At 34.0% G+C, this 25,745-nt stretch overlaps 1 protein-coding gene across 2 annotated transcripts in view; it reads right to left on the minus strand.

Moving 5' to 3' along the window:
* Positions 1-18,795: 18,795 nt before the first annotated feature.
* Positions 18,796-25,745, minus strand: part of KIF18A (kinesin family member 18A) — a 76,193-nt gene continuing 69,243 nt past the window's right edge. For both annotated transcript variants that reach the window (XM_036221681.1, XM_036221682.1), the window contains exons 16-17: positions 21,641-21,750; positions 18,796-19,459 (exon numbers count right to left, since the gene is read on the minus strand). In XM_036221681.1, the coding sequence (XP_036077574.1) occupies positions 19,380-19,459; positions 21,641-21,750 (190 nt within the window). In that variant the 3' untranslated portion in view covers positions 18,796-19,379. The remainder of the gene's footprint in view (positions 19,460-21,640; positions 21,751-25,745) is intronic.

Consider the following 25,745-nt stretch of genomic DNA (forward strand, 5'->3'; position numbering starts at 1 on the left):
AATTGGCTTATTGTGCTGCATTCAATTGTAAGAATTTAGATTACGCTCAGAACACAAATTCATTTACACATTTGTTTGAATTTTCATATCCCGCTATATGCTACAAAGGATTAAAGACTACTCAAGTGAATAATTTGAATATTATTCCAAAGAAACTCAAGTTGTAGTTGTTGTTTAAATAAAAGACGAGAGAAAGGAAAAGAACTGTATTTATGGGATAACCATTTCCTTGACTTCGAGGACTGGCTTCTCTCAGGTGGTAGCACATACATTATGTGATGGTTTAAAAGAAGAAATCATGGCCTAGAATCAGGGGATGCAGATCAACCATGAGAAAGTCAAAGCTGTCCATGGCTTGTTTTAAATGGTGTCCTCATTTTCTTCTAGATAATATAAATTTCAGGACCAGCCTCTGAACAATAGGATATGTCCCCATGCAGTCTCCACCATCCAAAGCAATAAGGATGTGTTTTTGTCAATAAGGCTTTTCTAGTAAAGAGATTCCAGTTGGCAGTCTCCCCAGTGAAGCCAGGGGGAGCATGATGATGGGAGACACATGTCTTATGGATGGATGCCGGTAAGGGCAGGTGATGGACTGAAGACCAGGCACCACATCTGATACTATGACATCCCATAAGCTCCCTCAGAAACACAGACACAGCCACTGAACTGAATGACTTACCTTGAATTGACCCAAATTAAGTTTCCTGCCACAAAATTGAATTAAGTTCAGTTATAGAAAAGGTGTATTCCTGTGCTCCTGAGCTTGTAGACTAGTTTTGTACTAGGTACATAAGTGTAGATAGGTATATACCTTATTTTTTCTGATTTTTAAAGTTATATATGCTCTTTATAAAAATGTTGCCTGCCCTAATTGTCATCATGTTTTCTGAGAAAAAAAAATTATCTCACATTTATAGAATTTTATCATTTAAAAGGTATTTTTTATGGTAAGTATCTTCTTTAGTCCTCATAACAATTTTGTTAGATAGAAATCTAGCCCTGTATTACAAATGAGGAAACTGAGGCTTATGAAGTGAATGTAAAATCCTGAGATCACCAGCTACAAATGGACAGAGCCAAGATGAGAACTTCAATCTCCCAACTCCCATGCTGCCTTCTTTTGTTTCTTTATTTTTCTATTCTTAGGCTCAGCTGTGTTCTTTATTGTAGCTCTTTATGAAATAGTCTGTTTCCTAGGGAAGATTATTTCTGTTTTAGCAAAAAGTAAGACAATAGATAGGAAAGAGCCTTGGGAACAGTGAAAGAAATCCTAAACCTTGTGATCTTTTTTGCACTGTTAATCCCCAAATTTGAAATTGATTTTTTTCTCCTCTTTAACAACTGATACCCACCAATTCTTTAGCATTTAGTATCATAATATTATCCCCCTTCACTTTTTACTCATTTACTACAGACCCTTTGCAATTTCCCCTCTCTAAAAGCCCATTTACAAAGGGATATCGGGTAACAAGAAGATTGATGAGAAGTCGAAAGGCCATATCTGGGTCAATGAGCAGAGACCAGGAGATACCATTTTCCCTATATAGGAATTTTAAACTCATTTACATACCCAGTTCAAGTGGAAAAACCTCATATTTCTCATCGGGACTCAGATGACACTTTATTCATACATTTATTCAACCATGTATAATATGAAATTTATTTATTGAACACTTACTTTGTGCTAGGCACTGTTTTGAGGCAGGGCATTTAAAAATGAATGAAGCATTAACCCCATCTTTACAGAGTTCATATTTAGTAGCAAAAAATAGATACAACTATTTTTATATCACATTGTAGGTATGGTAATGGAGATTGAAAACGGGTCTGCATTTGAATCTGTTGCTATGTCAACTATTTCCATCACCTTCATGATCATGAGCATCATCAGTTGCATGAGTAGGGAGTTAGCGTTGGTCTGAATGGATGGTCTGTCTGAAAGGTCTTCAGCAAAAAGGTACATTTGAACTGCACCTTGAGTTTTTCAGGCAGATGACAGCTTAGTGCATGACTTGCCTTTGTTAGTGATGAACATAAAGCAGGAGACCAAGTACTGCTTTTTAAAGTCTTCATGGGGCTAGTTAAGACCTGGCCTCTTGCTTTTAGAAGCAATGGATGTGGAATATGGAAGCAATTATCAAAATACCTGCAATGATATGTCTACTTATCACTGAAATATTTATACAGTAAAATACTAGACACCAAAATACTAGACATGTTTTAACTCAGGATCCTTAGTTTCAGTGGCAGAGACTGAGTAAAGCTGCTCAAAAGTCATCTTCCCTTTTAGGAACAATTAATCTTATTTGGTTGGTATCAAAGGGAGGATCATATTTTTTCAGAGGAGGAAGAAATAAGAAGAGATTATTCAGGTAGAATAAGCAGAGTGAACTATTATCATCAGGTCAGAAGGTACCATATTCTGAACACTATGAGTCAAGTGCATATATAAACCCCTGTCTGTTATCACCTACAGGTTTATCCCTGCAGCTTCACAGCTTTCACACACCTGAAGAGCAATGATGTTACCTGCTCACAGTCTCTCATGATCCAGGGGGGCTAATGCCTGATATTTAGCCAGCGTTTACACAGAATCAGTGTTACTACAACTCTGTGGCACACCTATAGTGTGGCAATGGAGTGTCTTGACAACTGATCACTGACCACGCTTTTAATCTTTTTATAACAGACTCACAGATTGGACTAAAAATGAATGAGCTTTCGAAGAGTCACCCAAAATTCTAGGTCCCAGGCACAAACCAGAGTTTAAATCGACTGTAATCTAGTTACCACCAAATCTTAGCTGAGAAAAATGGTATTCATGAAAGAAGTGTAAGAAACATGTTTTCCATCTAACCCTCTAGGATCCTTATATATCAAAAATAGCATTTGTGATTGTGTTCATAAATGTCTTTGACAACTCGGCTCCATTTTTCCCCTTCTAAGCTCCCCCTATAGTGAAGGGTTTGCAAGATTGGAAACTGCATTTCTCAGAAACCTTGCTGGCAGAGGATTAACAGAGATTCCACCAGAGCACTAGTGTGCAAAGTTGGAAGGAGAAAGGAAAGCCAAAGCTGTATTATTTCATCTCAGGCAGTGGCTGAGATTCGTGGGCTTTAAGATACATGAGACATAATGGTAGCTTTCAGGCATTTTCTGTGAACCATTCGCCTTGGTAGTGGAGACACTAGCAGAAATTTCCTATGGTTCTTGCATCTCCCTTAATCTCTGAAAGGTAGAAACAAACATAAGAGTTAAAGCATTTGTTGTTTCTTCTTCTAGGGATGCTTTTTCCTTGGATGCCTACGTAGTTCACAGGCTTACTTCTTTAGGCTTCTGCTCAAATGTCACTTATCGATGAGGTCTTCTCTGACCACTTGTAAAGGTGTATCCCCCACATTGTTCTGCATCCACACACCCCTCTTCATTCTTCTTCACAGCACGCATTCGATTTTTATTTTTTATTATGTGTTTATTTATATATCGATCTTCAATTGGAATGTCAGATCCAGGACAGCAGGGACTTTGTTTTGTTCACTGCTGTATCCTCAGCACCTAGAGAAGCGACTAGTACATTAAAGGTGTTCCATAAATATCTGTTGAATAAATGAATAAATGTTGAATACATGAATATACAACTAAGCAAATAATAACCACAACAATAGCAGCTATCTTTGGGCTTCTATAACAAAATACAAATGACTGGGTAGCTTATAAACAACAGAAATTTATTGGTCACAGTTATGGAGGCTGGAAAGTCCAAGATCAAGGCGTCAGTGTGGTCTCTTTCTGGAGAAGGCCTTCTTTCCGGTTCATAGGCAGCACTTTCTTGCTGTGTCTCCGCATGGCAGAAGGACCTAGGGATCTCTCTGAAGCTTCTTTTACAAGGCGCTAATCTCATTCGTGAGGGCTCTACCCTCATGACTTAAGTCCTTCCCAAAAGCACTACCTACCAATGCCACCACATTAGGATTTCAACATATGAATTTGAGTGGGGAGGACGCAGACATTCCAATCACAGCATTCTCTTCTGAGCCCTATAAGAATCATGGCAATGTATAACAAAGTAGTTAATGGTAACTAACCTCTATGAGCAGTTCTATATGCCAGCACCATGCTAAGTGTTGAATATATCATCACATCAAATCTTCTCCACAGTATAGGAGGCAACATGCATTATCCCCAGTATCCCATTGTCCTGGAGGCAGTATGTGAGGCAGTGGTTCAGGGACAGGAGTGACAGCACCAAAGAGAAGTCTGGAATATTTGTTGGATGACTGGAAGAGAGACTTCTTTCTTCTGGGTGAGAAGCAGGACACATGTAGGAAAGGGTACTGCAGCAGTCATTCTACTACCAAGAGCAGAGTCAGCTTAAAGGATGGAAGGCAAAGGAGAGAGTGGGAAAGAACTTGAGCCCATGGTGACATCACGGACTCCTGAACCAAACCTTACCTGAAGTTCATCCTACCTCTTCCAGTTATATAAACCAATAAATTCCCTTGATTATTTATTCTAGCTTGAGAGTTCTTGTTGTTGTTCCTTGCAATTAAAAGCATCTTAACTAATCCAGGTAGATACTATTTAGTAGCTGTGTGATCTTAAAGCAAGTAATGGATCTGTCGCTGTTTCTGTTCTCTTATCTGTAGAGTGAGAACAATACTCAAACTCAGCTCTGGATTCATTGTGGAAATAAAAAGATAATGTAGATAAAAGTACCAAGTACATATAGTAAGAAATATATATATATGTATATATATACATATATATGCTAATATTACTTTAAGAAGCTTACAGTAAAAGGAAGAATAGAGGACTGTAATCACTTTAGGTTAGAAGTGAGGTACCTGACCATATTTCCTCCAATGGCGACTTTTAGATGCCTGTTACGTACTTTGATATTTTGTTTACATGCCAACTTCTTGAACTATACTGTGAACTTCTAGAATCTAGATGGTGAGACAATGTCTTAGTACTCTTTGCATCCAACCCAGTGCCCAGATTTATGCTAAACATCTAGCAGGTATTTCATTGAAGTTTGTTGAACTAAAGAACCAAAATATAAGAAAGGATCCTAGAGAAGTAGAGGCATAAGGAGGCAAGTGTTAGAAAGGTACACCTGATGGAATAGATTTCAAGAGGCCAGGTGGGGAAGAGACCAGAGCACAGGTGGAGGGATTAGGCTTGGGTAGGGGGAAGGTTAATAATAAGAAGGATACAATTTCTGCTCTGAAATGACTGTCATCACATTTTTTTAAAGGCTATGCTCATGGCCAGGCACTAAATATTTCCCAGTGATTATTACCAAGGAAAGGCCTGGAAAAAACATTTGTAAAAGAAAGAAATTTCACAGTGCAATTTCCTCCAGGAGGTCTGGGTCCAGTATCTGTATTTATGTTATAGATTGAACTGAGTATGAATTTTAAAGAGGAAATTATGATTTTCTCACACAACATTAATATTTACTACATAATGTTGTGAGAATGGAACAGCTCCAACAGAGAAGAAAAATGAGTTGCTAAAGGTCCCCAGTTACATAAATGATAATTGTAGTAAATATCTTGATACCATCTAGTAGTATTTTTAGAAATATGTCATTTTTTCTTCATCAAAAGCTATATTGCAGGGTAACAAAGCATGTATTGTTACTTCTCTTTAAACATGGATTAGTCATGGACTAAAATCACTTGGAGTGGGCCAAATTCAGCGATACTATTGTTTATGCATTAAGAAGCAGCAACCAAGTTCCAGGCACAGGGCTAGCCCTGGGGACACAGAGATAAATGAGTCATGAGCCCTATCCTCAAAGAAATTGAATTTTTTTTTATTGCCCCAAACCCAACTAATTGAAACTCATCTGTAGTCGAGTTTAAGAAAAAAGAAGGCAAATAAGAAGGTGAGGTCATATTGAGGATTCTGCAGTTTTTACAGCAGCAGGCATCTCCTGGGGCCTAGTGAACCCAGTCTTCCACACAGCGGGTGACACTTTCCATTTCCGTAATGGCCCAGTGCTCCCATATAATTCCCTCAGACTGCACTGGTGGGCAATGCCGCCCCCCCCCCACCCTTGGAGATTTGAGATGTATACATAAACAAGAAGCACAACAGAAAATACTTGTTGACCTCTTCTGGGAGTCAGGAGTAAGAAATGGCCCAGGAGTTATCTCAGCACCTTTGTTTCTGGGTACTAGAGAACCTGTTTCTGATTTAGACCTTGTGGAGGAAGTGACTTGTGTTGCCAGAGGAAATTTACAGGTGCTTTTTCAGCTTCTCCCACACTGCTCTCTTAATCCTCTCTACCCCCTCAATTGCCAAGTCTCTTGCAGATGAGAAAACTCCCATTAGAGAAACAAAGCTGCAGCGTGATGTATGGCCAGCATTTTGCAGAGAAGGATGAGAGGAAGCAAAACTTTCTAGGCTGTACATCAGTAGATAAAGATCTAGAAATCAAAGATATACCTGAAGTACAAACTTTGGGGCAAATGCATCAGTAAAGCTCAAGACTCAGTGGAAGGATTCCAGAAGTAACAGCAAATATCCCAGCAACAGTGTTGCTCATGTGACCAGAGTGCTGAATTATTGGAGGAAAACAAAGACTATAAGGGGTTGGTTATCACTCATTTCTTAATAATTATAGAGTGTATTTATTCATTGTTGACTATGTGCCAAGTGTTCTGTTAGTGCTCTACATATTCGACTTTAAGTTGATCCAAAACAACCCTTTTGAGATCACTACTGGTATCTTAATTGTATCGATAAAGATACTCAGAGAAGTCAAGTAACCCCCCAAGATTTCATAGTCAAAAACTCAAATACATGTCTGTCTAACTGACTTTTCTTGTAACCACTGTGTTCTACTACTTCCTTAGCATGGAGTAACAGCAAACTGACAGAAGAACCCATCGTTAATCCTTTATGATCTGTTGTATTTATAATATACTATATGTAGTTTCAAGTCATGTAATATGATTTTTGTTCCATAGAGTACATTCGGTCAAGTCACTTACCAAAAAAACCCTCTTTGTTCTTTCATAAAATACAATTGCAAAATGATATCTGTGACAATCCTGGAGATATAAGACAAATATAAAAATTTCAGCGAGTAACTGAAAACTATAAAAATCAAGACATTGCTTATTTGTAAGAAAATCAACTAGAAAGCTACAACTAAAAAACGCAACAACAAAAATTAAGGACCGAAAGTTTTGATTTAGTGGAATCAAAGGCTAAAAAAAAAAGTAAGAGAAAAATGCTTAAATGTAGTAGGCTTAGCATGCATTCAATTGGGGTCCCAGAAGGAAAGGAGAGAAAGAAAAGGTGAAGGTTATCAATTATTTCATTGATGCTGAGATGCATATATTTTTTTACATTTTATCTTTTCTAAAATCAGGATATGTCTTACAATTGATGGCATAATATTTTTGCCGAGCTGGACAGCAGTTATCTATTATGATTGCCTGTGCATGTGAATATCAAAAGTTCAAGCATCAAAACTTTCAGAATGGGAGTCAGGATCAACCAGAAATGCTAGGGGCTTGGCAAACAATACCAGAGACAATAGTAGAGAATTCTTTTCACCTGCTGGGAAACAAATGGTTATGAGGAGGGGGTGAAGGATTTCAATCAGCCCTATTTAACAATATTTTCCAAAGAGAAATCAGTAATAGCTTAGTTCTACATAATTTCAAAGCCAGATTCCATTAATGGAGTGAGTCGTCTTACAAAGAGATTTATTTCCCTTCTATTAAAAATTTCAGGAAGAGGCAGGAATACTGTAGAAGAAATTCCAGCACTGCATGAAAGGATAGATGAGAAACTCTTAGTGTTCCTTCTTACTCTAAGTTTCTAACATCAGTTTTTAACAATGAGTGTCAAAATCAAAAAGATTTTAAACCAAAAACTTTTAAAAAGCTGTTAAATCCCAAATTTAAATAACCAGAGCACCACAATTCCTCAATTCTGATTGAGATTATACTGGACAGTTAGAAATAAGAGTAGTTTTATCTAATTCCTATTCATAAAAATAAAATGTTTTATTTAGATATAAAATATCTTTTCTTCTATGAGTCTATAGACATAGGAAAATGGAGCTATATAATATAAAACTTAGACTTTTAAATATATTAAAGGGCTAAACTTACACAGGATTTATACAATTTGTCTAATGTGTAGCATAAGTTTCAATTCAGTAAAAGAAATCTTTACTTTTAGCTAAAAGTATACTGTAAACAATTATAATTATAACTCTAGGTGGTTATTTAATAATTTTGACATTATAGGAAAGTCCACTATGTCATAATGTGAGTTTAAAAAATTTCAACAGAAGTTATTATTAAAAAATTAAATGTCGAAGGCTAAAATGAGAGCCTTTCCAAGAATGGCATAGCCGCATATCCCTCTGCCCACACAGAGGGAAAAAATGGCATACACCTTTCAAGTTATATGACTCACTCACTACCTAAGAAATATAGAACATATGACCTAGGCCAGTCTGGAGAAGTCAGAACATATTTTAAAAAATAATTGTAAGAAATAGATCACTTTTTTTGTTGTTGTTGTTGCTGGTTAAAAAAAATCACTGTGTTATTTGGACAGCATTGAAATTGTATTTAAATTAAGCAGTTTGCTTCCCTCTGGGAAATGCCAAATATGAACCATAATAGGGACTCCCACTGAATTTCTCAGGCTCAGGAAAACATAGGGCCAGGTACTGTGTTAAGTGTTGGGGAATGAGAGTGAACAAAAGCAACGTGATCTTGAAATTCATAGCTCTTATAGTCTTTTTTTTTTTGCCAGAAACGCCACATGACAAAAATGCAACGGAATATGAAATATTGATTTATTCTTCTTAAATGAAATAATTTATTTCTTCTTTTTCACACTCTACATAGAAACAGCTCACCGCCTCCCCTCCTCCCCAAGAAATGATGCAAGCTTATTTACAAATAAGCCAATGTTTTCCACCCAACATTTATGGCTATACAAACCTATTAGATTATTGGCTCTGATTTTAGTTAAGTAAAATAAACATAAATAACAGTTCTGAATCTTATGTATATGAATTAGTCTTATAATGCAAAATCTAAGGTTTTAATGTATGATGCCTCATGAATATTTATAATGGGCATTTTTGTACTGTTTTTTGTTTTCATTTAAAGTACAGATAGTTCCATGTTTGCATCAATAATTTTTCATTTACTTTGACCTTTCCACCAGTTATGAATGCTTCTTAATGTACACTTGTGGATACACTGATTGGCCCTTTCACAAATAGCCAAGTTTGAATACAAAAGGTTCATTTTGCTACATGTGTGTTAATGCTACAACCAACTTCCTCGACTTAAAAGTCTAAAGAATTGATTATTTAGGAAAAAGTTTTCTCCCTTCCCCTAACCCTAGCATTTTTCTTTCTCACGGCACTTCTAATTGAAAAGTATTCTAAATCCAAGCTGCTTGCATTGCTGAGTCATGCTAAGTTGTGCAATATTATGTTACATTCCATCTGGCATTGATAATATGATAGAAAGTAGAATCTTGAATTTTAACTTAAATGTTTCAGATATAGATACATTTCAAGGTATCATGAAACTACCTATAATTCGGGATTTGTATTGCAGATTGTTCTATAGGTAGCCTTTGTGATGGTCACTAAAAGGTAAACATTTGTAACATTTATTTTATCAAGTGTGCTTTCCTACTCAAATGTTAAAAATTATTGGCATCCATTTGAAGAACTTGTTAAGTATCTAAAATTTTGTACCAGCAAGTATCTGGAATATGCCTTGAAGCAACTTCTGTTTACAGACAAAGTCTGTAAGATATCCAAATACCACTGTGATGTGTTTACAGTTTATAAAAGAATTAAATATCAAGTCCTTTCGGGTGTGTATTTCTAAATGAGCATTAAATGAATTGGGGGAAAAACTAAAAAAATTTAATATCTGGTGTATGCCAAATGAATGACTGCATTGATTTTCTCATTGTAGCTTATTTCTGGTTGATGAAGGACTTTCTCTAATGGTCATTAAGGTCATTGCTGGGAATTAGTTTACTTTTGTAAATGGATTTCACCTGGAAATGTCATTTCTATGCAATCAACTGTATCATCCTGGGCCTATGAGCAATGATGCTAAACTACTGACAGATGGAGAATTTTGAAATGAGTTCCAACTAATTCTGACAGCCATCACTTCCCACTACCCTTAGTTAAAAATTAACTTCCAATAGTGGGAAAGAAAGATGATGAAACCTACCCAATACCTACAAAAGATGTTTAATATCACGAATTGTTATCCATCATTTCTTTTTTGGGAGGGAGGATGAGTCGATCTAGGGAGTTATACTAAATAAAACCAGAAGTTCATCATAATATACCTCCCACAAAATTAAACTTACAATCATGAGGGAGCAATCTCCATGGGAAACTCATTATTATAGGAATTGTAAGTATTGTATTGGTCAAAAAGAAGCATTAAAATTTACATGCACAGAGCTTATCTAGTTCAATTTGTTCTCAAGGTTTGTCTTTTAAATCTTTCCATGAAACAAATAGCAACAGCACATTCCTTCAAGAGTCAAGATCATCAAGATATTTAAGGTATTTAAGAGAGTACTTTTGGCCGGCTGTGTACCACAAAGTGCTAATTAGGTTTGATTAGGGGTTTAAAACAGAAAAGGTAAGTAAGAGGGAAATCTCTCTCATTATTGGCTTTGAAAGTAAGATTATGGATTTTGGACCTTAGCAATATAAGTACCAATATACTCTAGTGAGAAAGTCTCGGGGTGGCTTTATCAAATCATCAGCCAAATAAATGACTTTGACAGAAGTATTAGCACGGTATTAAATACTGATTTTGGAAAAATCCACATGAAAGATGGCCAAGATACATAGACTTGTGTTACTATAATTACTGATGGATTTTTACCTTTTCCCATTATTTGTATTTCTTTTTGATACTTTTTATCTCTTTTTGGCTTTGCTGCTCATGTGCCAGTGATGGCCAGACAGAGAAATGCAAGCTCTGTTGACACTAATTTTTGGATTTTTTAAAAGCATATAAGGAAAAGATGGAAAAATGTTTTTGAAGGGGAAATTGGTAAATCTTATAAGATAAATAGATGAAGAACAGCAATGTAAAAAATGTACATTTCAGTAACAAAAATGTAAAAAAAAGTGGCAGAACCAATCATTATTACAAAGGTATGTTTGAACTGGGGATGGAAACTTGAGGAGCAGCAGATGGAAGGTGGAGTCAAATGGAATTGGATAAGGTAATTATGAGTCATCTGTGCATGGGAAGGGATTTAATTCAGAAACTCAGAGGATTATGTTTGAAGTTTTGGTATATATTGTGGGGGAGGAGAAAATTTCCCCTTTCTCCTCTTAGTTCTTCTGATTGGTTGAATAATTAAAATGACATAAAACAGATTAACAGGAGAAAATAAGCAAAGTTAATTATATATATACGTACAAGGGTTTCATAAGAATATAGGTCCGGAGGACAATTCGGGCAGTTAAGGCCTATTCGCCATCTTGAGCTAAGGAGAAAGGAGGGCAGTGGTTTGGGACTACAAAGGGGAGGAAGGTAATTCATATGGAGATAGAAAAGAAAATGTTTGGTGAACAAATGTTTGCTGGGGATCTTTCACAATGAGACACAGAGAAGACTTTGATCAACAAACCTTGCTAGGTTCCTCCTCCCTGTCTATATCACATCTAGTTCCTACTAAACTAGTTATCAATGGCGACAGCTCCCTTCCAGGAGCAGGTCCTTTACCTCCAATTTTAGTCAGTTAGGGGGAAGGTCAAAGGTTCTTCCTGAGTCTTTTGTTTCTTAAAAATAACCAGCTTAAAATAATCGGTATCCCAAAGAGGCATATTTTGGGGTGGCAAACTCTGTTCTACTTCCATATACATGGAGAAGGAGAGAAGGGAGATAAAGTGAATATAAGCAAGTTAGAGTTTAAGTGATCACCTTGATATAGTAACAAAGAAATTTAATTACGGAAAGAACTAAAATATAGCAGTATCGTTGAGAAGTCATATAGTACACATAGGCCTTTTTACGTTGGGAGATTGGGAAAAAACAAATCCTTTATATCCCTTCTCTGAGTTCAAAACCAGTTGAATAGACATGAGATCTGGATGGGAATCCTAATGGTATAGAGCTTTCTATGACTTCTCCCCAAGTTTAGACTTTAGAATTCTTATCTGGCCAGCCTTATAAAAGAACATGGCCTACCCAATGCTGTTTTAAAATGCAAATGAGCAAGAATGAAAATGTTGAGAGGACAGTGGTACTCTTGGTTTGTGTCCTGACACTGGTCGTTCACTGCATGGAAATAAAAACTGTGAGAACATGACCGTAGGAAGGCAAGCAAAGGTTCAAGAGATGTAGCAAGAGGCCAGGATAGATATGAAGTAGAGCAGTAACATTCTACACTTTACTTCAACCCAGCAGAGCAACGTGGAACAATGGATGTTGGGATTTCACTATCCTAGATTCGAAATCACTACTCTTTGGGGGAGAAAAATTGTGGAGAAAGAAGCAGCTCTTTCCTCGCAGAAAGGTAATGTTGGATAAAGTTTCTATTTTGCGGGTAGATGAATAAATATGTAAAGATGGAGAAAATTTTTCTTCCTACCCTCTTCTGACATTTTCCTGCCTGTATTTTTCTTTGTTTTGATATCGTACTATAGTTATGTGAGAACAGTTGGAGAAAACTGGCTGATGGGTGCACAGGACCTCTTTGTCCTATTTTTAAGACTTCGTGTGGATCTATTTATTTTTTAAAAAGTAGCTTAAATAAAAAAGACAATACAATTGCATTAGTTTAAGGATTTCAGTAGTCCAGGGTTTAAATCTAGCTGGTTTCAGGCATATCTGAATTAAGGAGGTCAAGTGATGTCATCAGGAGCTTTCTCTTTTTTCCTTTTCTCGGTTCTGCTTGTATTTCTGTGTTGACTTCATTCTGCAGACAACGTTCTCTATGAAGCTGGGAAAGATGTCATAGATCTAGGCTTACATCATCTTAACACCTTGTAATCTAGGAAAGAAACAAATTCTCCTCCACCCTTAGAGAAGACTGAATTTTGAATCAGATGTCCTCTTGGAAGCGATCATTGTTGCCAGGAAGATGGAATACACTAAGTGGTCATGATGGGCTGGGAGAGTGTGTGTGCATGTGTGTGTGTGTGTACATGTATGTGTTTAAAGGGATAGTTCCAGTAGGACCTCACTGAGGGAGAATGGTTTCTCAAAGGAAAAATGAGATCATTTTATCAAACTCAGTTTAGGTGGGCCAGGCAAAACAAGTGGCTCTTGTACTACTAAAATGTCACAATGACAACTCTGTAGGTATGTATAAATATTTGATAATCTAAGTTGCAAACTATTTGAATATTTATATAGTATAATAAAGAGTAAGTTTTAAATTTTACATTATTTTTTGGAAAAGGCGAGAGAGACTGAAAATAATAGTAATTAACTCAAGCCCTATAAGAAACATAAAAAACAGTCCCAAGTTGTATGGCAAAATGAATCTCAACAATGTTGCAACACAAATTTAGTTGGTAAAAAAAAAAAAAAATTAGAAATTCACTGGGGTCTCTAAGTCATATAGAAAATTAAAATTTTATAGCTAAAATGATGAAATAGCTGAAATAGTTTAAATTGAAATTTTGGGAAAAAGTAGAGGCCCTGTAACATTGACACTAATATTTAAAAATACCCAGTTACACTCAAACCTAGAAAATACCTTTTTTATGGGCAAAAAGCCGCACTGCGATGATTTATTAAGCTCAGGTGTACCTGAGGACTTATTTTCTCAGTTGGGAACACTTTAGGTAGTGCTCTGTACAATAGGACAATAAAAGAGTTGTTGGTTGTCAGGGATGTACTTTGAGTGAGGACATTCTCTTCAAACTGTAGCACAGAGCTAACTGGAGACTAATAAAATTGTTCAGTGGTCTTGAAATTGAATGGGGAAGTGGAATGAACAGGTATACTTATCTGGAGAAGGCAAAGAAAACAGAGAGAACATAAAATAATAGGAGTCAAGTGGTGATCTTTCAGATTTAGACTGAATAGATTAGTATTTTTATTTGATATGAAGAATTTAGGGAGCAATGTACTTGGAATGGAAGAACATTTTCAAGTGGAATTTTGAACTAAAGATTGGGTAGGAGTTAAAAGCCCATACTAATAATTGTCACAGGGAAGAACAAGAGGGTACAATAATTAAAAAAAGATATGATTCTGAAATAGCCATGTGAAGGATGAATGGGAAAGGAATGTGTACAGGAATTGGTGGCATTAGAAAGGATTCCTAACATTTCATATTTGAGAAGTAGCTTGCAGAGGGTAAGGATATTCTGCAGGGTAAGAAATATGGCTGAGGACATAGTATTTTTGTCCCAAGTCCTGGTCACAGAACTGTTTTCCTTGTCATGTCACTAATTTTCTTAATTATATTCAGCAGAGACATCTTTCACCTTCCATCTGTTTGTAAATACGAGAATGAACTAATTTTTAAAATAATTTATGACTCCTGGCTTATTTTGTCTTATATATGCTTTAGGTACACATACACTCATATGTGACAGAAATATCTCAGGACTAACCTTTTCTGACAGCTCTAAACTTGATGGACTAATCCCTATAGTGGCTGCTATGCAGAACTTGCCATTTGCAAGGCTTGAGTGGTTTGTTAAATGATGTTCACTCCAAGAAGTATGGATTATCTGTCAACTACTGCCTTGTGGGGAAATTACAGGAGAGGAAGAACTTAGTACTCTTCATATATATTTAAAAAACAACTGTCTTGTGCTAAATCCTGAAACACAAAATTATATTTGACTTAGTGTCCAAATTGTGATTTCGGATTTTGAATATGGAGTCTTAACACAAAAAGATTTATATATATACCAGTGATTTCACAATCTTACCTTGAGCAATGTTAATAAAAAGCAAGTTGTGAATATGCAACAAGTAATGTGATATTTTGATTGTAAAAAACACAAAATAGTTCTTGAAAAGTCAATAGGATCTGGGAATATCTTCAGTGATACTAAAGACTTCTATTAGTAATACTTTACTAATATTTTAAATTGTTTTTTGATATAAATGATATAAGCTAAATATAATTTATTTATAATTGTAAAATGCATTGAATAAATCTTTCCACCAAATCCAAAGTATAATCAATTTTCTGACCATCTACAATTACAAATCACAGGTCATCAGGGGAGTGGAATTTGTTTTCTATAGTAGGTACTTTTTGTGTAGTTATCCATATGCACAGTATTGGCCCCACTGTAGATGGAGGCCAAGTATTATTTATTGACTAGGGATCATGGCAACTCTTTATATTTTGAACTTTAGTTCAAAATCTCAACTCTGCCACTGTCTAGATGTGGGATCTTTGGCATATTACTTAACCTTTCTAAGTGTCTTCCTAAGTAAACAAATAATATATGTTTATATGTTGTGTATAAACCATCATCTGAAATACTACTGGCTGGGAGTTAAGATTTTTTTTTTTTTTTTAGTTTTAGAAAGGCAATATAGCACATATACTGTTCTTATATAACACCTGCAGTAGGGTCTAGGGTAACACCTCATAATCAGACATTAACACCTCTGCAGTAAAACCCTTGAATGTTCACACCAAGTGGGATAAAGACTATCAATAGTCTCACATTAGCAGATGTCAGGTTTCACTCTGCCAAAAATTACAAAAACAAAAGACTTCTGATTTTCAAAATCTATGAAGTTTTAGAATCGTGAATGAGGGGCTGTGGATCTGTAACATCTACTTTGAAGGTTGTGGAGGATGAATAAAAGATGTATTGAAAGCACTTATCATATAAGGTCCCTAAAAATAGGATTATTATTAAGAGCAATTTACTAATGGTCCCTTCACAAATGATGGGACACTTTACAAGGCTTGTGACTGGAAGTCTCTCTCAAGGCAAAGTTAAAATGTTCTCTCTGATTCTAGAACTTACATCTCCATCAACATAAAAGCTCTAATTAAGCAGTTATCTTAGATATTTCCATTATTTAAATTTGAAAAAGTCAAGGAATCATTTAAAATGAAAAACATTTCAAATGAATACTAATTCCACTTCAGATTATTAAGCATAAATTCAACATATATGCAATAATACATCACTTAAAAGACAAGAAATGTTTTGAGAAATGTCTTTAGGTGATGTCATTATGTGAACATCACAAAAAGCACTTGTACAAACCTAGGTGGCATCGTCTACCACACACCTAGACTATATGGAATAGCCTATTGCTCCTAGGCTACAAACTTGGACAGCATGTTACTGCACTGAGTACTGCAGGCAATTTTAAAACAACAGTATTTGGGTATCTAAACATAGAAAAGGCACAGTAAAAATGTCATATAAAAGATACAAATATAAAAAAAGGTAAACTTGTATAAAGTACTTGGAATGGGACTGGAATAGGACTGGGAGTTGGTCTGAGTCAGTGAGTAGTGAGTGAATGTGGAGCCCTAGGATATTACTATGCACTGCTGTAGACTTTATTATAAACACTGTACACTTAGGCTACAATAAATTTATAAAAAAATATTTTTCTTTCTTCGATAATAAATTAACCTTAGCTTACTGTTACAGTTTTTTATTTTATAAATGTCTTGATTTTTAAAAAACTTTTTGTCTCTTATCATAGTACTTAGTTTAAAACATGAACACTGTATATTGTGAGGATTTCTTCATACCTTTATTCTGTTTTTGTTTTTTAAAATTTTAAATATTTTTATTTTATTTTGTAAACTTTGTTGTTAAAAACTAAGACACAAAAATAGTGTCAAGATCATTAATATCACTATTTTCCATCTCCACCTCTGGACCCACTGGAAGGTCTTCAGGGGCAATAGCACACATGGAGCTGTCACCTCCTATAACAATGACTTCTTCTGGACCACCTCCTGAAGCACCTGCCTGAGGCTCTTCCTGAGATGTCACTCTTTTCAGAAATATGTCCATGGTAGTTTGCTGTGATTTTCTTTTTTCATCACAGCTTTGCTTGTAAGCGGGAATGCTCCATGAACATTTGTCTCTATTAATGATGGCTATGTTACTACGTTTCAGTTCCATTATCATCTTACAGGACCACCTTCATTATGTGGTGTGTCATTGACCTAAATGTCATTATGCAGTGCATGACAATAGTCAGTTCGCTTTAACAGTTTTGAAAGTGTGAATTTGCTCCAACATTATTGATATATTAGGGAACAATTTGAGCATAATGTAAATTTCGTGTTCATTTATGTGAGATTTCATCAGATGAAATACTAGGTGAACACAGAAAACTGCACCCAGCTGAACTGAGTTGCACAGGAATACACAAAACACTCACACCTCACAACAATCCACATCTGGTGTTATAAATTTCAGTCCAATTTCAGATAGCCCTCCTTCCTCACTTCATATTAACTCATAAGCTGCAACCCTTCGACACCCACTTCCACAAACTTACTTCTTTTTCAAGGCAAAGTGTTACATTTACTGCAGTATTTATGTATTTCTTAAACATTTAATGTGTAAAACTGGGCTGTTGATTTTAGGTTCCAGTCTTTCTTTACTATGTCAATGAAAAAGCTTTTGAGTGTTGTGTCCCTAACTCCATTTTTTTCTCATAAGCTTTGTGGTTTTTAGCATAATTCTGCATAGTGTGGTTACTCTTAAAGAAAAGTGGGATATAAGGGAAACTTTTGGGATACTAATGACTTTCTATTCATTAATCTCAGTGCTGGTTACATGCCTGTGTTCACTTTGTGAAAAATCATTGAGCTATATACTTATGATTGGTCTTTTCACATAAGTGAAATTCATTTAAAAATTGTTTGACAGTGATTTAATGAATAGCATTCTTGTTCTAGTTTAAACAAATATAGTCTCCTTATTCATTTATTAAACAGCTTTCTTTTCTCACATTCATTATGATTTATTCCTCTTAATTTCTTCTTGACATGTATGCATTGTAAAGGAATTATTAATTTTTAAAGAAGGCAAAAACCCTGGCTGATAAAAATGGCATGTAAGAAAATCACTCATATCTTATGGTATGAAGCAGACCATGAGGTATAGTTACTTAATTCTGCTAGCCATTCATCAGTACCTGGTAAAAAGATTTCTTTTGAAACATATAATTACCTGAAATAGATGAAAAGAATAGAAAGAGGTGAAAGTGATTGTTAAATAGGCAATACAACCAAAAATCTAATGATAAAGAGAAGGAAAAACCAAATGTGTATGGTGGCTCTCCCTTTGAAAGATTTTATGTGCATCCCTATGAATATGGATCACCAGTGTCAGAGTTGGAAGGAACTTCATATCATTATTCCATCTCATACAGTCCCTGACTATATTTTAAGTTGAAAACTTGACTTACTAAAGCCCTTAAATATTCAACTGGTTTTAAATGGTTGTTTGCTTTGGTGGATGATTCCTAGGCTACATAAATTTAAAAGTGTATTTAACCAAATATTTGTCATAATCAGAATTAAATAGCCCAAGGAAGGCAGGTGAACAAGGTTGTACGATTAAGTCATAGCTCCATAGCAGTTGTGCTTCCTATAGCAGAATAAGGGATTAAAACACTTTCTCATTATCATTAAGAAACTTATGGGTTATTTTCAGACTGGGTTCTAGTGACACATATCTTGATCTAATCTGTAATATAAATCTAGAAAACTCATATTTTCTATAAAATAGTTCGAAGTGTGCGAGGGGTAGTAATGAGACAGAACAGCAAATATTAGAAAATCTACATCTTTATTATGCTCAGTAGCATGGAAAAAAATTAGTATTTTATTCATGAAGACTATTTAAATAATATTTACAACAACTTTACGGGCATACATGTACATCTGCACATCAAAATATTTTTGCAAAGAAAAGTCACATATATGATTAAAATATGTTAAAACCAAAAACTGCCCGGGACATAATTTTATCACTGTGAAATTCTCCTTATTTTCAAAAAGCAGTAAGGATAATTTAACTCACTATTATTTTCTAAAATGTCCTAATTGACTTGTTGCAGAATAATAAAACTGAGCTGCCACCATGCTGACTTAGGAATTTTAAAGGGTAGCAAATATTTTACAAACTGAAAACATGACTTTTTCTGTCAAAATTTTGATATTTCCTTAGAATACAAAAAAACAAAAGTGAAGAAATTTCATTTTCTGTCTGTTGAAGCTATTTTAATAAATAGCTTCAAAGATTTTAAATAAGTTTCTTTCAAAGATTTTAAATAAGTTTCTAAGAAGGTACTGGCAATAAATCCTTTTAAAAGCAGAGCTGTCCATTTAATTTCTCTTGATATTGAAGTGACTTATCTTAGATTTCCTTTTGAAATTCTTCCAAAATTTCTGACCATGTTTGGCATTACTTTATGGATGTTCCTTTTATATTCTAGAGAAGAAATTAAGAAAAAAAAAATTTGGTAAAAGCATCATCCAAAAAAATCTTTCAACATTCATTCTACTGAGAAATTTATTTCTCCATATTGTAAACTGAAGTTTTAGTGTATGTGTGCTTACATGCACATGCACACACACACATACACACTTGCAGATTAACTTTTGTGTGTGTGTTTTTTAAATGAATGAAAGATTACTCCTACAAGCACTGTTCTCTTTCTTTTTTGCACCATCAATTTTTTCTCATTCTCTAGATTATTTACCTAAGGCTTTTAAACTTCCGTATTTTTCCAATTTATAAGTATCATTTGAATCTAGTACTTCCTAAAGTGCTGATCCTATCTCATAGCTCTTTTTTCTTTTACTGTCACCTCTCAAATGTGTTCCATCTATCTATGGCCATTCTTCTGGATCTTCATCAGCCTTCACAGTGATTTTCCACTCAATGAAATGTTGACACAACAATGTGCCATCGGCTTTTTCAGGGATCAGTCTAATATCTGATCCATCTTCTTGGTCACATTAGATTTTAGTTTTAGGGACACATATTCTCTTGACCCTATTTCTTATTCTCCTAACTGCTCAGTAAATAGTAGTTACCTTCTTTCCACTATGTTCCTTTGTTTTTTTATTTGTACACTTAGCTGGAGAACTCAGTAAAATACATTAGAAGGAAGGTAGTTCCTGTTGTTTTCTTACTTTTCTAATAATTCCTGATATGTACTGAAGGCATTTTTCCTTGGATATTCCAATGTACTAAACTATGATCTTTTCTAAATCTCTAAGTGCTCCATTATCCTTAACTACACGTGATCTTAGAACCTAGCTTTAGTTCTTTCCTCATTGGAAAGCATATTAGTATCATCTCCTACCTTTTTCTCCATAGTAGATTTAAAAAATTTATCTCTTTTTACCTAGGAGATATTTGATGCATTTTATACTATTACTAGAAAACAAGCATATTAGAAAAATCAAATCTCTATTTGAGAATTTCCATAAGCTTATTATTTGGTTCCAGAATTACACCTTTCTGGAGAATTTTTTTCAGGAGATCCATGGGACAGTATGTATCTACACCAACTGCATATACACATTGTCAAGCATTATTAAATATGGCATATTAAACCGAATATCATAGTAAATTTTATTTTTCAGGACTTTATTGATTTTTAAATTTGCATGAAAGACATTGCCATTAAACTTAAAGGAAACAACTGTTACTGGCTACCACAAGAAGTAAAGATTTATCAATACAGTTTGGCAAAGCTATTGAAAAGTTTTATATTACTCTAATGAAAGAGCATTAACAAAACAAGTAAGTTTTCATGTTAAGATTCTTAGAAACACTCATTACCTCACGAAACTCCTTTAAATTCCAAGTGCTAAAATTATAAGTTCCTTAAGAGAATAAACCAACTAGGCCTTAATGATCTTCGTGTCATCACAGAACCTAGCACATAGTGAGTGTGTAGTAAGTAAATACTTTCTGAACGAAGTTTTAGGAACTGTAGTGTTAGAGAAACAGAAGTCGAGACACCTAGGTCTAGAAACAGGTAGGCACTATATAACTCCAGTTTTACTGAAGATGTAGTTTTGTTGACATGGACTCATGTCACCCCCCCATATGTAATTAAGAAGATGAAGTCAACCCCATCATCATCTTTTCAGTTTGCTAATGAGAGTTACAATATGATTGTAACTTGGTACAGACTGGAGGCAGGAAATAATTGCACAAATGAATCAGAGCTCAAATTATTAAAAATTAGGCTAAGGGAAAAATTTCAAGTGGATATAATTTATACGTAAAATATATTTAATCACTAACCTATTAAATAATACATTTAGCAAATTATTTCAATTAATCGTTAAATCATTTACCAATTCTGCAATATGAAGAAATATTGATAACAAAAAGGGTGTAGAATGTAGCATTAGGAAATTCAGTACTGAGTTCTGGCTCCACCATGAAATATCTGTGTGATCTCGGGAAAATGTTTTCTATTTGGAGTCCTAAGTTTTCTTATCTGTAATATGGATAATCACACTTACCATGTAATAAAAGTGATGAGTATATAAAAGAAGATTCTCATGAAAACACCATAAAAAATGTAAAATACTATACATATGTTAGGTAATTATGTTATTAAATATCAAAATAAGAGCTAAGACATACCCGCTGTTGACTCATTTTCTTGTGAGTGTTTACCACTTGAATTATCTTTTCGAATACGTTTGGCAAATCCAGAATTTCCCTCAGCAGTTAACCAAGTGTTTGATGCAGAACTTGAAGAGAAAATTTTAAATTTTAGTTAAGCATTTTTTATAGCTGTAAGTTCTAATACATATTCTACATGCAACTAATATGAAAGAAAATGCAAAATACTAAAATATTAAGTTGTAACATTCCATAGAAGTAATTGGAGGTACTAAATACATTTTTGGTACATAGGGAAATTTAGCTGTGTGTGATTTTAATAATGTTTATTTAAATCAGAGACTTTGATTGTAGGTGTATGTAATGATTCTGTAACAGAACATTTCCAGGGTGCTCTGCTGGAATACCAGCAAGCGCTGTTATTCGAAGTATAGCTAATAAAGGGCAAATTTCAAGAGGTGAAAAACCAGGCTCATATTACAATTTTGTAGCAAGAACCCTAATAGAGGGAATACAAACAAGTGAGATTGGAAACTTTTTTTTAAATCAAAGCACGGTAACAAATTGTCTCTGATTATTACAATTAAAGAAATGGAAATGAAAAGAAAAAACTATTTTCATTTGTTTAATCTTCAAAAATTTATATCAATCTAGCATTATTAATGGGTCGAACTAATAACTTGAATGGAATTGACGTATAATAAACACCTATTATAGCTTCCTGTTACAGAATATAATAAATAAGTAAGGCACAAACAACTCCTGTCCTGAAAATTTATATTATGGCTATGTGGTGGGAAGGAGAAAAAATAAGACAAATACATAAAATAATAGAAGGTAGAAAAAAAACAGTACCACGGGTTTTCAAACTACAAGAAACTGTAGGTTCCTGAGTTTAGAAGAAGAAAGAAAAGTGAAAGATTTTGTGTTTGAGCTGAGTTTAATCTGGGCCCAGAAAACAGCAATCCAATCCTTCCAAGACCTAAGGAGGGTTACGTTTTAATAGGCAGATCTGGGGGTCCAGCAGGGGATGAAGCTCCTTATTCTATATTGAATCGAACAAGCTAACTCTAGGGGATTTCTGGCTCATAAAGATATACACCATTTTACAAGCTGAATCTAATTTAACTGTTAGTTGGACTAACAATTGGAGGCTTTCTTTATTTGGCAACAACTTGCTCTTCTGGCATTCCTAACCATGGTGGTAAACTGATATGGGTGTATGTCTTCAAGAACGTGGGTTAGTTATATATTCATTTAAAGTAGTCAGGAACAGCAATTTAATATGATAGCAAAGAAAAATAGACACGAGCAGAATGAATGCTGGGAAAAATAACTCAATCTATGTACCTCAATTTTCTAGAGTCTGTAAGAGAGATAATTATAGTATTCATAATGGTGATTTTGCCTACTTGGTTCAAGAATGCAAAAAATTTCTATCCAATGGTTACAAAGAAGTACTAGTGTTATGAAAGTAAACAAATTCAGGTGTAGAAATTCTCCATTCCTAAATGGTGCTAAATAAATTAGGTTACTATAATTCTATTTTGGATATTAAATACCCCTTTTTGATAATATGTACATTAGCTGTCTCAGGTAAAATTCTTTTTTGGTTATTTGGTCATTTTATTTCTTCAAGTAAAAGATCAATGGCATTGGTTACTTCCAATAAGTCGTTTTTCCTGTAATTACAGTTTATCTTAAAGTTATTATTTTTATGGTATGATTCTTCACTTTGGTTAGATTTAGGACCTTCGTTTTTACTCAAAATTTTTTTTTTACTTGAAAAGTTAAACTTTGGAATAAAGCTATTCAAACATATTTCTAGGACTAAAATCAAAGCCTAATAAAATAAGTTGTATAATTTAAGTAAAATACACTAAAAAATTTTTAAGATTTAGATAAAAAGGTCCACTGATAAAATACATTTATGTTATAAATTTGTTAGATTTATGTTAGATCATAAAAAAACCCTATGAATAATTTTATTAACCAATGTCACCCCAATAATTTTAATTAAAAATACAATTGCAAATAAAATATAAAACCCTAAAATTGGTAAGATTCCAAGTTCACATTATGTTAAAGACTGTACTGAAAAGAAATCTAAAGACTCTTCTAGTTGTGTGCCTAATATATTTTTATAACAATTAATAAAAGTTAGGATTCAACCTTTTGTTCACTTTCATAGGTAGAATGCTTCTGCTTAACAGATGTAATACATCTCATATTCTTTCAGTTGAGATAATTTTTAGTAAAATCATTAGACATTTTTCAAAATAAATCAAAAGTGTATGGAAAGTTGAGACCACTTTGGGGTGCTAAGAAAGATTGTGGAACAAATGAACAAACAAAAAATCAACCAATTAAACACAAAGCAAAGAAAATCTCAAAACTAATATAATTTGTAAGTAAAATTTTATATATGTATATTTTTCACTTGTATTTTGGTAGACTGATTCATTTAATTAAAACAGTCTGCTACAGTGATATTAAATAAGTTGAAATCATTAAAAATCATATTCTAAATTTAACTATTAACTAAAAAAATCTATATGGTTTGTAGGTTTTTTGAATATCTAGTGCTTTTCTGACTGAAATATTTTTGTTCAGAGAGTAAAACTGATAGAAATAAATAAAATAATTATATATGTGGGCCTTCCTTTCTTCATTTTTAAAAACAATATTAGAATATAAACACACCTAAATATGTACATAAAGCTGCTAAGTGGAAAATACCACAGTTTATTACTCTAAAGTTCATGTAGATTTAATTGGGGAAAAGAAGATTAAAAAAAAAAGTAATTATGTACATTTCTAGCATTAATCTCTTTTAACCTTAGGTAATGGCAGGATCTAATTACTGGTACCAGAGGGAATGTAATAGAGCAATTAATAAGCTATGAGAAATCTTTCTTTATATGTCCTTTAGTATTATTTCACCATGTTAGTTGCTCATGTGGAAGCCTTTTATAACTCATCTAAAACTACTCCAAATACACATTTACATACCTGGACATTTGATTTTGATAATGACTATGCTTACATTTTAAAATTATTCTTAGCTATAAACCTGCCATATCTTCATTAACACAACAGAGCAGGCTACCAGAGAAGAACCAGAAAAGTCACCAACGTTAATTAGTCGAAAGAATAACACAATCAACACAATGAAAATTAGTGATAAGATGGATGACACAGATGATGGTGGTTAGCTAGGCTCACTCATTAAGTGACTGATTCTCATACATGAGCCGGACTAATTGCACAATTCAAATTTGTGCCATAGGAAAATACAAAATTTAATGTTATGCACAGTCAGAGACATTAAAGAAAAATCAGTCCATGAATTTTTAATGTACACATTCCAAGGGTCTGCTATACTTTGGTCGGAGAGGAAAGGGCGGATCCTAAATGCACCTAAGAGATAATACTCCATGTGGCACAAATAAGTAGGCTATTTGTAAATTTGTTTACACTAGCTCAGATGAGAACAGGTCCATTGTGTAAAATGAGAAACTTAAATCTCATAGATAGTCTTCTCCCCATAATCACATGTCAAAGGAAAGGAAGAGCAAGTCAGATCCATTTTACAATATAACTATTCACTGTAATTTATCATTGTGTTTAATGTTGCAGGATATAAACACTATAATGAATGAACTTCATGTCATATAACTTAGTTTATGATTTTTTCCTTGTCTTTGATTTTTAGCTCTTTTTGCTGCTAATTAACTAGGTATATTGAATTCTCTTTATACTTATGATGCTTGTGGTTTACAATGCTTCTTGAATCTGTGATTTATCTTTTGTTGGTTTTGGAAAATTATTAGCCAGTATCTTCTCAAATACTGGTTCCCCCGTTCTTTTTCTTATTTCTTTCTGGGACTCAAAATACATACATACATACCATATTTTTAATTGTACCCCATATTTCTTTTTCAGTCTTCTTCATATTTTCTTTTTATCCTTTTGCACATAGGCTTGGATATATATATCTTTTTTTTATCAAGCTATTGAGTTCTTAATTTCAGTAAATTCTATTTTATTCAGTTCTAGAATATACATTGGATTCATTTAAACAGAATTCAGTTCACTGGGAAATTATCACCTATGTTGTTCT

This window comes from Rousettus aegyptiacus, unplaced genomic scaffold, assembly GCF_014176215.1.
Source record: "Rousettus aegyptiacus isolate mRouAeg1 unplaced genomic scaffold, mRouAeg1.p scaffold_m13_p_5, whole genome shotgun sequence".
Classification (NCBI taxonomy): Eukaryota; Metazoa; Chordata; class Mammalia; order Chiroptera; family Pteropodidae; genus Rousettus; species Rousettus aegyptiacus.